The sequence below is a fragment of the Dromiciops gliroides genome, chromosome 4, assembly GCF_019393635.1.
Source record: "Dromiciops gliroides isolate mDroGli1 chromosome 4, mDroGli1.pri, whole genome shotgun sequence".
NCBI lineage: Eukaryota > Metazoa > Chordata > Mammalia > Microbiotheria > Microbiotheriidae > Dromiciops > Dromiciops gliroides.
Window position 1 is genome coordinate 248,371,963 of NC_057864.1, and position 16,733 is coordinate 248,388,695.

The 16,733-nt window shown below is 38.3% G+C and overlaps 1 protein-coding gene across 2 annotated transcripts in view; it reads left to right on the forward strand.

The window, feature by feature from the left end:
• RNF8 (ring finger protein 8) overlaps positions 1-16,733 on the forward strand; it is a 91,405-nt gene that overhangs the window by 20,209 nt on the left and 54,463 nt on the right. Inside the window, exons 2-3 of one of the 2 annotated variants that reach the window (XM_043963715.1) lie at positions 4,875-4,930; positions 9,633-9,761. In XM_043963715.1, coding sequence (XP_043819650.1) covers positions 9,693-9,761 — 69 coding nt within the window. In that variant the 5' untranslated portion in view covers positions 4,875-4,930; positions 9,633-9,692. The remainder of the gene's footprint in view (positions 1-4,874; positions 4,931-9,632; positions 9,762-16,733) is intronic. The other variant, XM_043963714.1, reaches the window with a different exon arrangement.

Consider the following 16,733-nt stretch of genomic DNA (forward strand, 5'->3'; position numbering starts at 1 on the left):
ATTGTAGTGCTGAGAAGAGCTAAGTCTATCATAGTTGATTATGGCATAATGTTGCTATTACTGTATATAATGTTCTCTTTCTGTTCACTTACTCAGCATCAGTTAACATAAGTCTTTCCAGGTTTTTCTAAAATCCACTTGCTCATTATTTCTTCCAGACCTTTATTTTTTTCCCAATTACACGTAAAGATACTTTTTAACATTCACTTTTGTAAGATTTTGAGTTCTAAGTTTCTCCCCTCCTTACCTCCCCCCTCCCAAAGCCAGCCAGCAATCTGATGTAGGTTATACATTACAATCATGTTAAACATATCTTCACATTAGTCATGTTGCAAGAGAAGAATCAGGAGAAAAGGAGAAAAAAACACAAGAAAGAAGAAACAAAAAAGTAACAACAAAAGTGAAAATAGCATGCTCCAATCTGCATTCAGACTCTATAGTTATTTTTCTATATGTGGAGAGCATTTTCCATCATGAGTCTTTTGACATTGTTTTGTATCACTGTATTGCTGAGAAGTGCTAAGTCTGTCACAGTTTTTCATCATATAGTGTTATTCATACTGTGTATGATGTTCTCTTTGTTCTTTTCATTTTGCTCAACATCAATTCATGTAAGTCTTTCCAGGTTTTTCTGAAATCCATCTGCTTATCATTTCTTCTTTTTGGGTGGGTGGGTGGGAGATGAGGATTAAGTGACTTGCCCAGGGTCACATAGCTAGTAAGTGTCTAGTGTTTGAGGGCTGGATTTGAACTCAGTCCTCTGAATCCAGGGCCGGTGCTTTATCCACTGTGCCACCTAGCTGCCCTGCTTATCATTTCTTACAGCACAATAGTATTCTATCACATTAGCCATTCCCCAATTGATGGGCATCCCCTCAATTTCCAGTTCTTTGCCACCACAGAAATGAGCAGCTATAAATATTTTTGTACATGTGGGTCCTTTGTCCCCCTTTTATGGTGTCTTTGGGATATAGACCTAGTAGTGGTATTGCTGGGTCAAAGGGTTATGATGCACAGTTTCATAGCCTTTTGGGCATAGTTCTAATTGCTCTCCAGACTGGTTGGATCAGTTCCCAATTCCACAACAGTGCATTAGTGTTCCAATTTTCCCACATCTACTCCACATTTATCATTTTCCTTTGTTGTCATATTAGCCAATCTGATAGGTGTGAGGTGGTACCTCAGAGTAGTTTTAATTTGCATTTCTCTAATCAGTAGTAATTGAGAACATTTTTTCATATGGCTATAGATAGTTTTAATTTCATCTGAAACTGCCTGTTTCATATCTTTTTTTTTTTTTTTGGCGGGGCAATGGGGGTTAAAGTGACTTGCCCAGTCACACAGCTAGTAAGTGTCAAGGTGTCTGAGGCCGGATTGAACCCAGGTACTCCTGAATCCAGGGCCGGTGTTTATCCACTGCGCACCTAGCTGCCCCCTGTTCATATCTTTTGACCATTTTTCAATTGGGGATTGACTTGTATTCTTATATATTTGATATAGTTCTCTATATTTTAAATATAAAGGCCTTTATCAGAAACACTGGTTGTAAAAATTGTTTCCCAGCTTTCTGCTTTCCTTCTATTCTTGGTTGCATTGGTTTTGTTTGTGCAAAACCTTTTTATTTAATGTAATCAGGACAGCTAGGTGATGCAGAGGATAAAGCACTGGCCTTGGATTCAGGAAGACCTGAAATCAGATCTGGCCTCAGACACTTGACACTTACTAGCTGTGTGACCCTGATCAAGTCATTTAACCCTCATTGCCCTGTCCAAAAAAAATTAATGTCATCTAAATGATCCATTTTGCATTTTATAATGTTCTCTATCTCTTCTTATAAATTTTTCCACTTTCTAGAGATCTGACAAATAAACTATTCCTTCCTTTTCTAATTTGCCTATGTTATCACCCTTTATGTCCTTGCACTTGCCTTTTTTGAGTGTTAACATGATTGGTATCTCCCTCTTCTGAGATATTTTGGGAAATAATCCTTTACTATTGCAAGATTGTATTGCTTCCGTCATGAACTTTTTCTGTGTGTACTGACTGGAGTCTAATTCAGCAGTTCTCAACTTTTTCATTTTAATTGTTATTTCTACTTTATAATATAACACACAGAGGACTAAAGTGGTTCCTCTGTCACTGATGACTGTTCAGTGACATTGTGGTTAGTATTAATGTCACTTCAAACATCAAGAAGATGCATGTTCACCGAAGGAGTTCAGTATTGTTGTAGAAGATGCCTTCTGCAAGATCTAAATCTTAGTGGGATTTTCTATACATGATGAAGTTCTCTGGAAGTTCCTGTTTATGGATAGATAATACCAATCCTCAAAAAAGGGCTGCTGTTAATGGATAGATAATAACAGTCCTGAAGGTAGGGCTGCTGTTTATGGATAGAGCAGAACCAAGAGAACCTTGTGCACAGAGAGAGCAATATTGTTTGATGAAGAACTGTGAATGACAACTATTCTCACAAATACAGGGATCCCAGACATTCCCAAAAGACTAATGATGAATCATACTATCCCCCTCCAAAGAAAGAACTGATATTGATTGAACACAGACTGAAGCATGCTATATTTCACTTTCTTTCATTTTTTTCTTTTATTCAAGTTTTCTTATACAAAATGACTAATATGGTAATGTTTTACATAATTGCACAGATATAACCCATATCTGATTGCTCACTGCATCAGGAAAGGGGGAGGGGAGGGAGAGAAGGAGGGATAAAAAATGAAACCCCAAGCTATAAATAAAAATGTTTATTACTTTAGAAAATTAAAAAGCTTTTGCATAAACAAAACTAATGTAACCAAGGTTATAAACAAAACAAAAGCTAGGAAAGAATTTTTGAAACAACTTAGCTCTCATAAAGGCCTCGTTTCTTAATATATAGATAACTGAGGTAAATGTATAAAAATAGTCATTCCCCAATTGATAAATGGTCAAAGGATATTAACAGGCAGTTTTCAGACAAAGAAATCAAGCTATCTAGTAGCCATATAAAAAAATGCTCCAGATCACTATTGATCAGAGAAATGCAGATTAAAACAACTCTGAAGTATCACCTCATACCTATCAGAGTTGCAAATATAACAAAAAAGGAAAATATTGGATGTTGGAGAGGATGTGGGAAAACTGGGATACTAATCCACTATTGGTGGAGTTATGAAAAGATCTAACCATCCTAGAGAACAATTTGGAATTATGCCCAAAGGGCTATCAAACTGTACGTACTTTGGTCCAGCAATACTACTGCTAGCTTTATATCCCAAAGACATCCCAAAAAAAGAGAAAAAGACCTACTTGTAGAAAAATATTTATAACAGCTCTTATTGTGATGCCTAAGAATTGAAAATCAAAGGAATGCCCATCAATTAGTGAATGGCTAAACAAGCTGTGGTATATGATTGTGATGGAATATTATTGTGCTATAAAAAATGACAAGCAGGATGATTTCAGAAAGACCTAGAAGGATTTATATGAACTGATGTATAGTGAAGTGAGCAAAACCAGGAGAGCATTGTACACAGAGAGAGAGCAACTGTGAAAGTCTTAATTATTCTCAACAATACAGTGATCCGAGACAATCCCAAAGGACTAATGATGAAGCATACTATCCACCTCCAAAGAAAGAACTGATATTGATTGAACACAGACTGAAGCATGCAATTTTTCACTTTCTTTTTTTTCTTTTATTCAAGTTTTCTTATACAAAATGACTAATATGGTAATGTTTTAAATAATTGCACATGTATAACCTATATCTGCTTACCTCTTGGGGGGAGGGGAGGGATAGAGGGACGGATAGAATTTGGAACTCAGAACTTTAAATAAAAATGTTTATTGTTATTTTTAAAAATAAATGGTATGATTTAGGAGAAGCATTGTTGTATATGGGCAAGAGAAATAAGCTTTATTAAGGCAACTTGATGGCTGGAGCGATTTGAGTGCTGGTACTAGAACCTGAGTTCAAATTCAGCCTCACACACTTTCTAGCTGTGTGACTTTGGGCAAGTCACTTACCCTTGTTTGCCTCAGTTTCTTCATCTATAAAATGGGGATCAGAACTTCACTATGTAATTCCCAGGGTTATTGTGAGATATTTGTAAAAGACTTACGGGCACAGTCCCTGCATGTAGTAAGCTTTGTGTAAATGTTAGCCAGTTATTAAGTACCTACTGTGAGTCAGGCACTATGCTAAACATATTACAATTTGAATCTCATTTTAGGTAACATTGAGTGGAAAAGAGTACTTAACTTGTAGTTAGGTGAGCTAAGTCCACAGTCCAGCATGTAATAGCTGTGTTACTGTGAGCATGGTACTTTTACTTTATTAGCCTTCATTTCCTCTTCTGTAAAATGGAGATTATATTATGGAATACAGTGTAAGATGTTGGTCTAAACTTAATTTCTAGTAGACTGCTTTCCATTTTTCTTAGGAGTTCTTGTTGTAGGGAATTCATTTTTAAAAAATGATGTTTTGGGGTTTATCACACACTAAGTTATTGTGTTCAGCTATTTCTGATTTTTCCTTGTGTAGTCTATTCAGTGATTTTTTTACTTTTATATTTTTTAACTGTTTACCAATGGTTTTGATGATTACTGCCTTATGTTTCTCCATCTCTTAACTTTTTTCATTATTTTTTCAGATATTTCAATTTTTTTGTTCTTATTTTATCTAGCTCTGGAGGTAATTAAAAATTAATATTTGATATAACATAATAGCAATAAGAAAAGCAAACAATAATAATTAATAGCTATTATTTGGTGCTTTAAAGATTTGCAAAGCATTTTACAAACATTTAATTTTATCCTCATCACAACCCTGGGAGATAGGTGCTATTATTATCCCTTTTTTTTTTTTTTACCAGATGAGGAAAGTGAGGCAGACAGAGGGTTAAGTGACTTGCCCAGGATCACACTGCTAGTACGTGTCAGACTAGATTTGAACCTGAGGTCTTTCTGACTCCCTAGTCCAGTGCTTTGTGCACTGTGCTACCTAACTGTAAGATATTAAAGATCATAAAAGAGAGAAAGAGATAACAGATCTTTCCCAGCTTTGGGTAGGTGTGAATTTTAACCAAACAAGGCATAAAGGCAATTAAAATATATATATATATATATTATATACAATTTTAATTCATAAAGTTGAAAAAATTTTGCGTGAATATTGTTAATGCAACTAGTATAAGAAGGAACGTGGTGAGTGGTCACTGGGAGGGGGGTGGGGCAGAATCTGTGTATCAAATATTTCTGATTAAAGGGACCACATTCCAAGTTAGACCACTGACAGAAATAACTGAGACCAAAGCCATTCATTTCCTAGTAGATAAATGGTGAAAGTATATAAACCAGTTTTCAAAAGACTTGCAACAGTACAACTATCATATGAAAGAATGGCCCAAATGACTAATAAGAAAAATGTATTTCAAACAACTCTGAGATTTTGCCTCATACTTAGCAATATTCCTGTCTATTCCACTTTATTAGAGCAACAAGCTCATTGGTTTTATTTTTGTTTTGTTTTACTTGATAGTATTTTATTTTTCCCCAATTACATGTAAAGATAGTTTTCAACATTTTTTTTTTTTTTTTTTTTTGGTTTTTGGTTTTTGGTTGGGGCAGTGAGGGTTAAGTGACTTGCCCAAGGTCACACAGCCAGTAAGTGTCAAGTGTCTGAGGTTGGATTTGAGCTCTAGGCTCTCCTGACTCCAGGGCCAGTGCTCTATCCACTGCGCCACGTGGCTGCCCCCAGCATATTGCTGGATTCTGATTTGATTTTTTTTTTTTTTTTTTTTGCGGGGCAATGGGAGTTAAGTGACTTGCCCAGGGTCACACAGCTAGTAAGTGTCAAGTGTCTGAGGTCGGATTTGAACTCGATACTCCTGAATCCAGCTCTGGTTCTTTATGCACTGCGACACCTAGCTGCCCCTTCAACATTCATTTTATAAGATATTAGGTTCCAATTTCTCTCTCTCCCTCCCCTCCCTTGACAGCAATCAATCTGATATAGGTTATACATGTACAATCATGTTAAACGAAAACATTAGTCATGCTGTGAAAGAAGAATCAGAACAAAAAGGGAAAACCATGAGAAAGAACCCCCCACCTCCCAAAGAAAAAAATTCTTTGATCTGCATTCAGACTCCATAACTCTTTCTCTGGATGTGGATAGCATTTTCCATCATGAGGTCTTTTGGAATTGTCTTTGGAAGGGGACTAACACATTGTTGACAACGGTAAATTGGGACAGCCATTTTGGAAAGCAGTTTGGAATTATGTAATTGGGAGTGGCTAAAATGTCTACACCTAGAAATTCCACTGCTAGGCCTATACCCCAAATAAGTCACTGATGAAAGAAAAGGTTCCACGTATATGTGCCAAAATATTTATGCCATTACTTTTTGTGGTAGCAAGGAACTAGAAACAAAGCAGATGCCCATTAGGGACTGGCTAAGCAAATTGTGTAATCGAATCATACTGTCCTATAAGAAACAATGACTATGAATACTACAAAGAGGCATGGAAAGACTTACATGAATGGATATAAAAATGAAGTTAGCTGAGTCAAGAAAACAAAACCACAATGACCTCAGCAATGTACGTGGAAGAACAACAACACAGCAATCGAAAGTGATTATTACAAAAATACAAAGAATGAACTTGGTCCCAAATTAGAAAGATGAGAAGATACCTCTTTCACTACTTTACAGTTTACATGTTAGGTGGGAGATTGTACCAGGGATGTGACCCATTTCCTTTAATGGGTCATGTTTTATCAATGTATTGATTGGTTTTGTTGATATCTTTTCTCTTTTTAAAAAAAATTGTCTTGTGAATGACTTTTTGGGAGGGGGAGAGGAGACATGGGGAAATTTAGGTGATGTAAAAACAAGATATCACTAAAATTTTATTTTAAGAAAAGAAAACTGACTTCATAAATATTAGAACAAAATCAGAAGCAACTGATCTGGGAAATAGGTTCAAGAGAGATAATTTTAAGGATTGTTGAACACTGTATTTCAGAAAATCACAAATGAAAATTGCCCAGATTTATTAGAACCATAGAATCATAAAACCTGGCAGTTTCAACTATAAACAAGGGATTTTGTAATTACAAAATACAGTCGGGAATAACTCCCTACAAATCTAAGTATAATACAGAGGAAAGGGTGGACCTTTAATATAAGAAAGTATTTTCAAACATTCTGATGAAAAGACAAGAAATGATTATGAACTCTGAAATAGAGATATAAGAGTTCCAGAGAAATGTAAAAAGGTAAATCTGAACAGTTGGAAGAAATCACATGGTGATGGAGTACTCACATTTATGATAGGGAGAAGAAATGTAAAGGGCTAAAATTCTAGCTAGTCTGTCTAAAATATCTAATGAGTGGTCACCAATAAATTATAAGCTTTAGCAAGAGTTAGACTTTTAAGCATTTATTAAGGAGAATAAGAATTTGGTGAAAAGAAAGAGAAAGGCCTAGATTCATCTATCTATTAAAGGGAGAGCGCATTTCTAGCTCCCTTCTCCACCCAAGTCCTGATGAAAAAGAGCGAGAGAGCCAGCCTCACCTCCTCTTCCTCCCACAAGCAAATGTCACTTCCTGACACCAAAGAAAAGCTGCATGGCCTTGCTTTCAGAGGCCTTCTCCTCATGGTGGAGCTTTCCTACAGTAAGTCTCCAGCAGGTGGCGTCATTCCAATTATTATAGAAACAAGTGTCCCTAAAGAATCGTGATGTCTCCTAAACATAGTCATTGAGTTCAATTTAAGCAGCCACAACAACTGAGGACCTGGGGATCAGATCAGTTCTCTACTGAGGGTTTTAAAGAGGGTAAAGATAAAAAACAAATATACTTAAATAGAGCACCTTCCTCCAATAGAAAGAAGGAAGAAGGGGCAGAACGCATCTGTTCTCAGTGAGTTTCATAAGAACAATAGGGAAAGGGAATGGGCATCAGAGGAACTTCAGTCTTATCTGAAACAAAAGACAATTGAAAACATACATAAACAGTTTGGTGTATAAATACATCCCAGCTAACAGGGAAACAGTCAGGGATGAGAATGGAGGAAAGGAGTTAAGATGGAGAAGGTTGCCAGGAAGGGAATTCAAACAAAAGAAACTTTCTGATCTTGCTGTGTATATGGAAATGGAAATGTTCTTTTCTTTCTTTTTTTTTTTTTTGCACTAGTTTAAGTTCTCAGTAAAAATAAAATAATTTATGAACATTGGGTATACTGGAAAGTAGGGAAAGGCATATGAACTAATGTAGTCTGAAGTACTGTAAACAGAACCAGGAAAATGAGTGAATGAATGAATGAAATAAACTATAAAACAATATCAGTGGACAGAACAAAACAATAGTCAAAATAAAACACTACAAAATTATAACAACCAAAATTGACCTCACAATAAATGAGGTGATCCTTTGTGGAATATTCCATCTTATGTCACATTTTTTTGTTATTTTGTCTAATGTCAACAGGTGAAATCCAGTTTAAGTACAGCCTTTTACTTCCTCTGTTCCTCTTTGTTCCTGGTCCTATAGATAACTGGACAGTTTCTCATTGATATCATACTGGTTCTTTGTTTCAGATGCTATATAATGTCAAGCCCTGAGGGGCTCTGGGCCTTTAAAACTAACAGTGTGGGTTGATACTTTTCATTTGATGGCCCCTACACTAAAGTTAAGGTTTATAGAACATTTTTTTCTTTTTAAATTCTTTATTATCAAAGATGGTTCTCTTGAAGGGACATAGGGAGAGATATAATAGAAAACATGTGAGTTTTAAAAAGATATTAATAGGGCAGCTAGGTGGTACAGTGGATAAAGCACCAGTCCTGGATTCAAGAGGACCTGAGTTCAAATGTGACCTCAGACACTGTATACTTACTAGCTGTGTGACCCTGGGCAAGTCACTTAACCCTCATGGCCCTGCCAAAAAAAAAAAGATATTAATAAAATTTTCTGTTTTAAAAATGGTGCTTATAATACTTATGGTTGTGGGGAAAGCATTCTAGAAATGAATGATTTTATTATAAATGTAATCAGTAGCAAAAATCAAATAAAGATAATATAAACAATAATAAATAATAATAAACAAAATTTATAAATCCTCAACATTTAACACAATAGAATCAAATGAATTAATAGGTAAAATATTCTGTTCCCTTCTGGGTGGGTGTGGGGGGGCAGGGCTGTGAGGGTTACACAGCTAATGAGTGTCAAGTATCTGAGGCCAAATTTGAACTCAGGTCCTCCTGAATCCAGGGCTAGTGCTTTATCCACTGTACCACCTAGCTGCCCTTTTGTTCTGTGTTTCTTTCAAAATTTATGTGAAGCTTTCCTTGCCTTTGGTCTTATTTTCATTGGTATTTTTATCTGCTGGCAAATATTGGAATGATCAACACTTAATGATCTTGGGAAGAAATAGGAAAAGGTGGGCACTGGTGTCCAGGGATTAAGGCACACCTTATTTATGGGTATACGAATTTAACTTAGCTTAAAGACAATTCTGGTCCTTTCTGTAGGATGTTTTTAAAAACTCCTGGTTAATATCATTGTAGACATATTTCTTTGCATATTTTATCTAATTTTTTCTCATTTTCAATGTCTTTGTAGGTGACAGTTGGACGAGGATTTGATGTCACGTACCAGCTGCTTTCTAAAATTTGTCCATTGATGATTTCTCGAAAGCACTGTATTTTCAAGCAGAATGCTGAGGGCCAGTGGACAATGATGGACAACAAGGTAGAAGAATTCATAATGCTTAATGTACTCATTCTAATGGTCTTCAAAAGTGATACCTGATTTAGGACAGATGTTATTTCAGGAATTTGCTCAACAATTTGTAAAGGCAGGTGGTAATAAGGTCTTATCCTGGAGCAATGGCAGGAGGAACAGAGAGGAAAGGACAGTCTGAGGCCACATTTGAACTCGGGTCCTCCTGAATTCAGGGCCAGTTCCACCCACTGTTCCACCCAGCTGTCCAAGGACAGCTTTTAAATATGTTGCTGGACTGGGATCAGAATACCTTGGTAACTGATCAGATATAAAAGATGGAGAGGAATAGTCAAAAGACAATTCCAAGGTTATCAACATGTGAGACGAGGTGATTGGTGTTGCCTTAGAGAGAAATAGCAAAGTCCAAAGGAGTAGGTGGTTTCGGGAAAATATAATAATAATAGCCATTTACATAGTTTAAAATGTTTTTAGATTCTCAATTGAGCCTTACTATAGTCCTCTGAGACTAAAATTATTTTTAGTAGGTACTAAAGTTATTTTTGCCCCATTTTTATAGATGAGGAAATGATTGCTTAAACAGGCTAAGTGACTTGCCCAAAATCACACAGCTAGTAAGTGTGGGAGGTAGGAGCAGGACTCAGCCACTCCTGATAATAAATCAGCTGTTCTTGCCTTTGTCATCCCATGTTTCTTCTCTACTGAACCTGAGATGGGAAGCTCAGTTTGGCACTTAGTGAGTTTTCAATTCTTTTAGGTAAAGTTGCCTAATAGGAAGTATACATTGTAGGTCTGAACCTCAGAAAAGTAATCAGAATTAGAGACCTAGGAGTTATGTGCATAGAACTGGGTGGCTGAATGGATGGTGTAATGAATAAAATCATCCATGGGGTGCTTATAAAGAGGAGAAAAGGAGACAAAAGAACAGAATCTGAATTGGAGAGGCAACATGGTAGGGTGGGAAGGGCATGGGATCAGAAAGTCAAAGAATCTGGGTTCAAACCTCAGCCTTTACACTCATTGTCTATGTGCCCTTAGACAAGTTTTTTAACCTATCTGGGCCTCAGTCTCCTCCTATGTAAAATGAAGGGTGACCTTCTTAACTTGGGGTCCACAGACCCCCAAGGTGGTACATGGCTAGATTTCAGGGGGCCTGTAACCTTGGATAGAGAAAAAAAAATTTTATTTCATTAGAATTGGTTTGCATTAACAAGACTAAATTGTTAATTGAATAATACTAAAAACAATAAGAAGGAGCCTTAGGTTTCATCAGCTGACCAGAGGGGTCCATGATATGAAAAAGGTTAAGAATCCCTGCTCCAAGCTTTCTTCCATTGTGGAGTCTGTAAGCCTGCGGAATCAGAAGTCATCTGGGAGAAGCCAAGCCTGAACAGGAATTACTTTATGACCATATTCTCTTAACACCTTTCTAGAGTTTTCCCTCTCCCACTCTCAGTTGTTTGTGCTTTCTTCTCTCCACCCCCAGCCTCAGGATGATATGAACTTTGAGTGTCAGAACAATTTAATTTTTTTCTTTCTATTCTTGCTATGTGACACAGTGCCTTGCATGTAGTAGATACTTAATACATGTTTGCTGAATTTAATTCTTCCTATAAGCTTTAAAAAAAAAAAGAAAGAAAAAGGAAAAGATTTTTCTCCCTCTCTTTTGTCCTCCTAGGGCCCTCATTTTCCACCATTCCCAGTTCTCATAAGACAGTAGAGAGAGTTCTGAGAAGCAGCAGGACCCGATATGCCATTGGCTATTGAAAGAGTACTGGCTTTTCTGCACATCAGAGCCGCATGTAACCAAATTATTTAAGTGGAAGAGGTGGTGTAGTGTTTGACACTCTGGGTGATACTAGGCAATTACGATTCTGCTAAAGCAGAGTGCTTATATTACATGAGATTTGAGTTGAAGCAGGGAGGGTTGTGCTTGCAATGAGGCAGCACAGCTGAGTGGGCATCTTGGTTCCTTGGTCTCCTATCTTCTCCATGTTCGTCAGTGTGTTCTGCTGATACAGACTTTTTAGGAAAGCAGCCAAGAAAAGTGGGCAGTAGGGTGTGTCTTGTGTTTCTGTAGTTAAAGTTAATACTGTTAATAGGAGCCTTCAGGTTTAAGGGTCTCTGTGTAGCCCTGGGGACTGCATGACTGCTCCAGGGCATGCTGAGTTAGCTTTAGGAGTGACTTGGTGCCAATTACCAACTTAGGGGGCAGGGTGAATTCAATACCATCATACAAGTTCCTAGAAAGGAAAACTGACAATTGGGTTTGGACTGTCAACTGGATCAGAACTGCCCTCTACCCTGTGGATGGCTGGAGCCGAACAGAGCAGTCTAGAGACAGGAGAGTCAGGAATGAGAGGGAAATGGCTTGTAAGCAAGGACACGTGTGCCAGCAGGAGGGCCGCTGCCGCCAGTCTCCAGATATTTTGTCAGGATCATGAAGGTGAAATTTATACTCCCTGACCTCTGAGGTCTGGGGTTACATGTGTGGTACCAGGAGGTCCCTAACAGGGTGCAGAAAAACAGACTAGACTTTCAGTATACTGATTAAGTATTGAAAACTGGCCAGTGCCATATTATAGAAGCAGCTTTTTTTTTTAGTGCTGAGTATGTGTCATAAAATATGCTGATCATTTTCTTTCCCCTTGTATATAACCAATGTGTTTTGACTGAGGAGGAGGTAGGAGGTCTGGGAAAATAGTTATAAAGCTTAAGCTATAAGCATTTGAATTGCGGCAGTAGTTTTGAGGGGACAGGGATAGTAGGTACTGGAGGGCAGGACATCAGGCTCAAAAGCAACGAGGGCATTAAACCATCCAAGACTTCTTTCTGTGTCTGAAGCGTTTCCTTTTGAATAGGTCTAGGTATGCCCCCTGATCCTGGGGAACCTCTGGTCTTGATAGTTTCTAAGCTTTCTCATGTATCTAGAGTCAAAACTATTTCCTGGAATCAGTTTACCTGCCTCATACTTCGATGGGCAAAAAGGGCTTGGGATTTTCTGGGTGACTTGGGACCTGAGATTTTTGCCTTTCAAGTCAGGTCAGTCAGAGTAAGTCAACACTTACTCTGTCTACCAGGCACTGTGCAAAGCACTGGGAATACAAATACAAACAGAAAGACAGTGCCTGTCCTCAAGGAGCTTACACTCTAACGAAAGAAGAAAATCTATCATAGGAAGCTGGGGTAGATAGGAAAATGTACCCAGTGCAGGGGTATGATTTGGAAATGGGAGATTATTTTTGATCTTTGAAAGAAAAATGTCTATAAAATGGGTGGAGGCAGAAGCCCTTATGCAAGAGTTGAGAAAGTGTTAAGAAAATGCGGGTGGGGGGGGGGAGGGAGGGGCTGGCACAGTGGATAAAGTGTTGGCTCTGGATTTGGGAGGACCTAAGTTCAAATCCAGTCTCAGACATTTGACACATGGTAGCTGTGTGACCCTGGGCAAGTCACTTAACCCTCATTGCCCCACAAAAAAAAGAAAGAAAATGTCGGATTTTGGCTGTGAAACTTTTCAGGACCATGAGCTATGAAGAAGAGATGGGACAGCAGCTAAACCAGGATAAGAAAGCTCAAGGGAGGGCTTTTTTGGGGACCATGGAGACCTTAGCTTATCTTGGAAGGAGCCATCAGATCTAAGCTAAGTGAGAGAATAATGGGATAACAGTTTTACGTCCAGATAGCTTTATTTTAACAAAATAATTCTGTGGTCTAGACCTGAACCTCTGCATTTATGTATATCACTTTTTTTTAGTGAGGCAATTGGGGTTAAGTGACTTGCCCAGGATCACACAGCTAGTAAGTGTTAAGTGTCTGAGGCCAAATTTGAACTCAGGTACTCCTGACTCCAGGGCCAGTGCTCTATCCACTGCGACACCTAGCTGCCCCTATGTATATCATATTTAATCTCGAGTAGTTTTGATTAATTATACTTGTTGGGGATTACCTAAGGAATGTCAGAATTTCACTTATACCAAGGTCTTCTCTCTCTCTCTCTCTCTCTCTCTCTCTCTCTCTCTCTCTCTCTCTCTCTCTCTCACACATACACACCACACACACACACACACACACACACACACACACACACACACACATACACACGGGCTTTATTTTGGCGGGGGGTTGTTTTATTTTTTGTTTTGGTTTGGTTTTGGTGAGGCAATTGGGGTTAAGTGACTTGCCCAGGGTCACACAGCTAGTAAGTGTTAAGTGTCTGAGGCCGGATTTGAACTCAGGTACTCCTGAATACAGGGCCGGTGCTCTATCCACTGCGCCACCTAGCTGCCCCTATTTAGATGAATCTTATCTTTGGGAGATTTTTCTTCTTATCAAGACTACGTTTTTCAATTTTTTACTAATTGTTCCTAGTTCCACCTTCTGAGACCAAGCAGGACAAAGATAATTCTTCTTCCGGTACTTGGAGGTAGCTATTATGTCCCTTCTGAGTTTTCTCTAGGCTATACATCCCTAGTTCCTTCAGTCACTAATTACATAATATGAACTCAAAGCCATTCACAGCCCTAGTTGCACTGTTCACGGTAACCTCCAGCTTACCAGTTGTTGTTAATCAGTTCAGCTGTGTCTGACTCTTTGTGACCCCATTTGGGGTTTTCTTGGCAGAGACACTGGAGTGGTTTGTCATTTCCTTTTCCAGTATAATTTTACAGATGAGGAAACTGAGGCAGAGTGAAACGATTTGCTTAGTGTCACACAGCTAGACAGTATCTGTCTGAAGCCAGATTTGAACTCAGGGAAATGTTTTCCAGGCCCACCACTCTGTCCACTGTTCCATATAGCTGTATCTCAGCTTATCAATGGCCTTCCCAAAAGGTTGGACCCAGAATGGAACACAGTATCTCTATCTAGGTCACAATGAAATATAGTGGGATCATCCCCTCCTCATTATTGGATGTTTTGTCACTCTTGATGGAACCTAACGTCACATTAACCTTCTTGGTCAGCTTATCACAGTGTTGACTCATGTTAAACCTGAGGTCCACTAAACCTCAAAATACTTTTTCAAATCTTCCTTCCCTAGGAGTTTGCCTAGTAGACTGCCTTCTCCAGGGAGCCCAGATCTTCCTGGATTTGTCCCTTAATCCCTGGTGGGTGGATCTGCATTTGCTGCTCTGATAATTTCTCTCTAGGGGGTGATGCAGTTCTTTTTCCTCTCTATATTTTTGTTGTTGTTGTTTTTTGTTTGGTTTTTTTAGTGAGGCAATTGGGGTTAAGTGACTTGCCTAGGGTCACACAGCTAGTAAGTATTAAGTGTCTGAGGCCGGATTTGAACTCAGGTACTCCTGACTCCAGGGCCAGTGCTCTATCCACTGCGCCATCTAGCTGCCCCTCTATATATTTTTTAAAGGCCTGGCTTTAGGGCCACCTCTAATATATGAACACCCTCAAGGAATTGTTAACTCAATAATCCTTATGGGTACTAAAACTCTGAAGCAGTCAATTTCTTCATCTGTATCAGAACCAAGGATGGACTTATGGAAGAGCATGTTAGATGGAGGAAGAAGAGGGCTCAGAACTCCATGAGAGCCAAGAAGCCTTCATTTTGTACAAAGGTGAATGCCGATTCATGCTGTGTGAGAAAGCCCCTTCCTGCTCTGTGATGGAGTTGCTTTTACAGTGTGTCGCAGGAGGGTTTTGGTGTACAAATACCAAATCATTTAACTCAGCAGTCTTAGCAGGGCACTGTTTGAATATCAAATAAAGGGCATCAGGGCTAACTTGCCATAGTTGGTTTTAGAATTTTGGAAAGTGAAATTATGCACAATTTTATAGAAAGTTAATTTAAGCAAAGAGTTGATTTTTTAAAATCTGAGTTGAGTACAGGTCAACTGTTAAAGGTCTGCATGGGAGTGTAAATGCTCCTCTGGTTTTTCTTTCTTTGGGAGGAAAGAAAGTACAGACGTGGTAGCTTTACCCATTTCTTTGAAGAAAAGGATTAATGATGAAGTTTGGAGACCTTCCCAAGCCTTTAAACTGACACATTTTAAGATCATTTGAACAATCACAACAGGGAAACAAAGGCAACATTTCTGAACAGCAAGACTGATAGACATACACCATATTTCATTATTAACTTTATATCCTTTTATTCTAGAGCTGGGTTTTTTCCTTCATACAGGCCTCCCCCTTCAGAACTCCCTCTCCTAATAGAGGCAACTTAGTGATAAAAGGTCTCTTTAAGACATTTATGCACATTTAAAGACAATTAGCATTTATTACGTTTGTGTGCTCTATTTTGTCTCTCTTTCAGAAAGCTATACCTAAGGTAGGAAAGGGGAGTTGTCAAGGCAGTAGCTGTTGGGAGGAAAATTCCCTGGAAAATTTTTGTTAATCAGTCTTTTTTGATGTGGCTCCTTCTCCCTAGTATAAGGAGACTCTGGCTTCCTGCCTTTGTTGATGAGTGATTGTGTTTCAGCTACAAAATTTCATTGTTCCATTTTTGCCTGAGGATATATGCTAAGAGGCCTTTAGATGATGTACTGTTCTAATTTAAAAACCAAAAAACTCACACCATCATAATCTGTCACAAAATGGCCACCCTTGTCCATTGGGATAGTTGGAGAATGAGCACTTAAATATGGGGGCAGGAATTGTGGGTTTTGGGGGTTTTTTATAAAAATTTGATGGGGTTTGCAGTTTGTTGTTTTGGGGTTTTAGGTTGTTTTTTTTTTTAACACAGAGACAAATACAAAAAAAATTGTGATGGTGTTTAACATCAGGAATGAATTTGTTTTTTTGCCTCACAGCTTTTAATAAGTATTTCAGAAGACCTATGTTTGCTGTGCCCCATCCCATAAGGCTTTTATCCTGCTATTTTTCAAGAGAGCACAAAGTATTATGGGTTGGAAAGACCATTTTGGGAGTTCTTTTCCTGGTTCTTTAAGACATTTCAGACTGATTCCCTGGCCTTGCCCTTCCCTTTCTGATGATGTTACTTCGGTTCATCTCCCATCTTTTGATCCT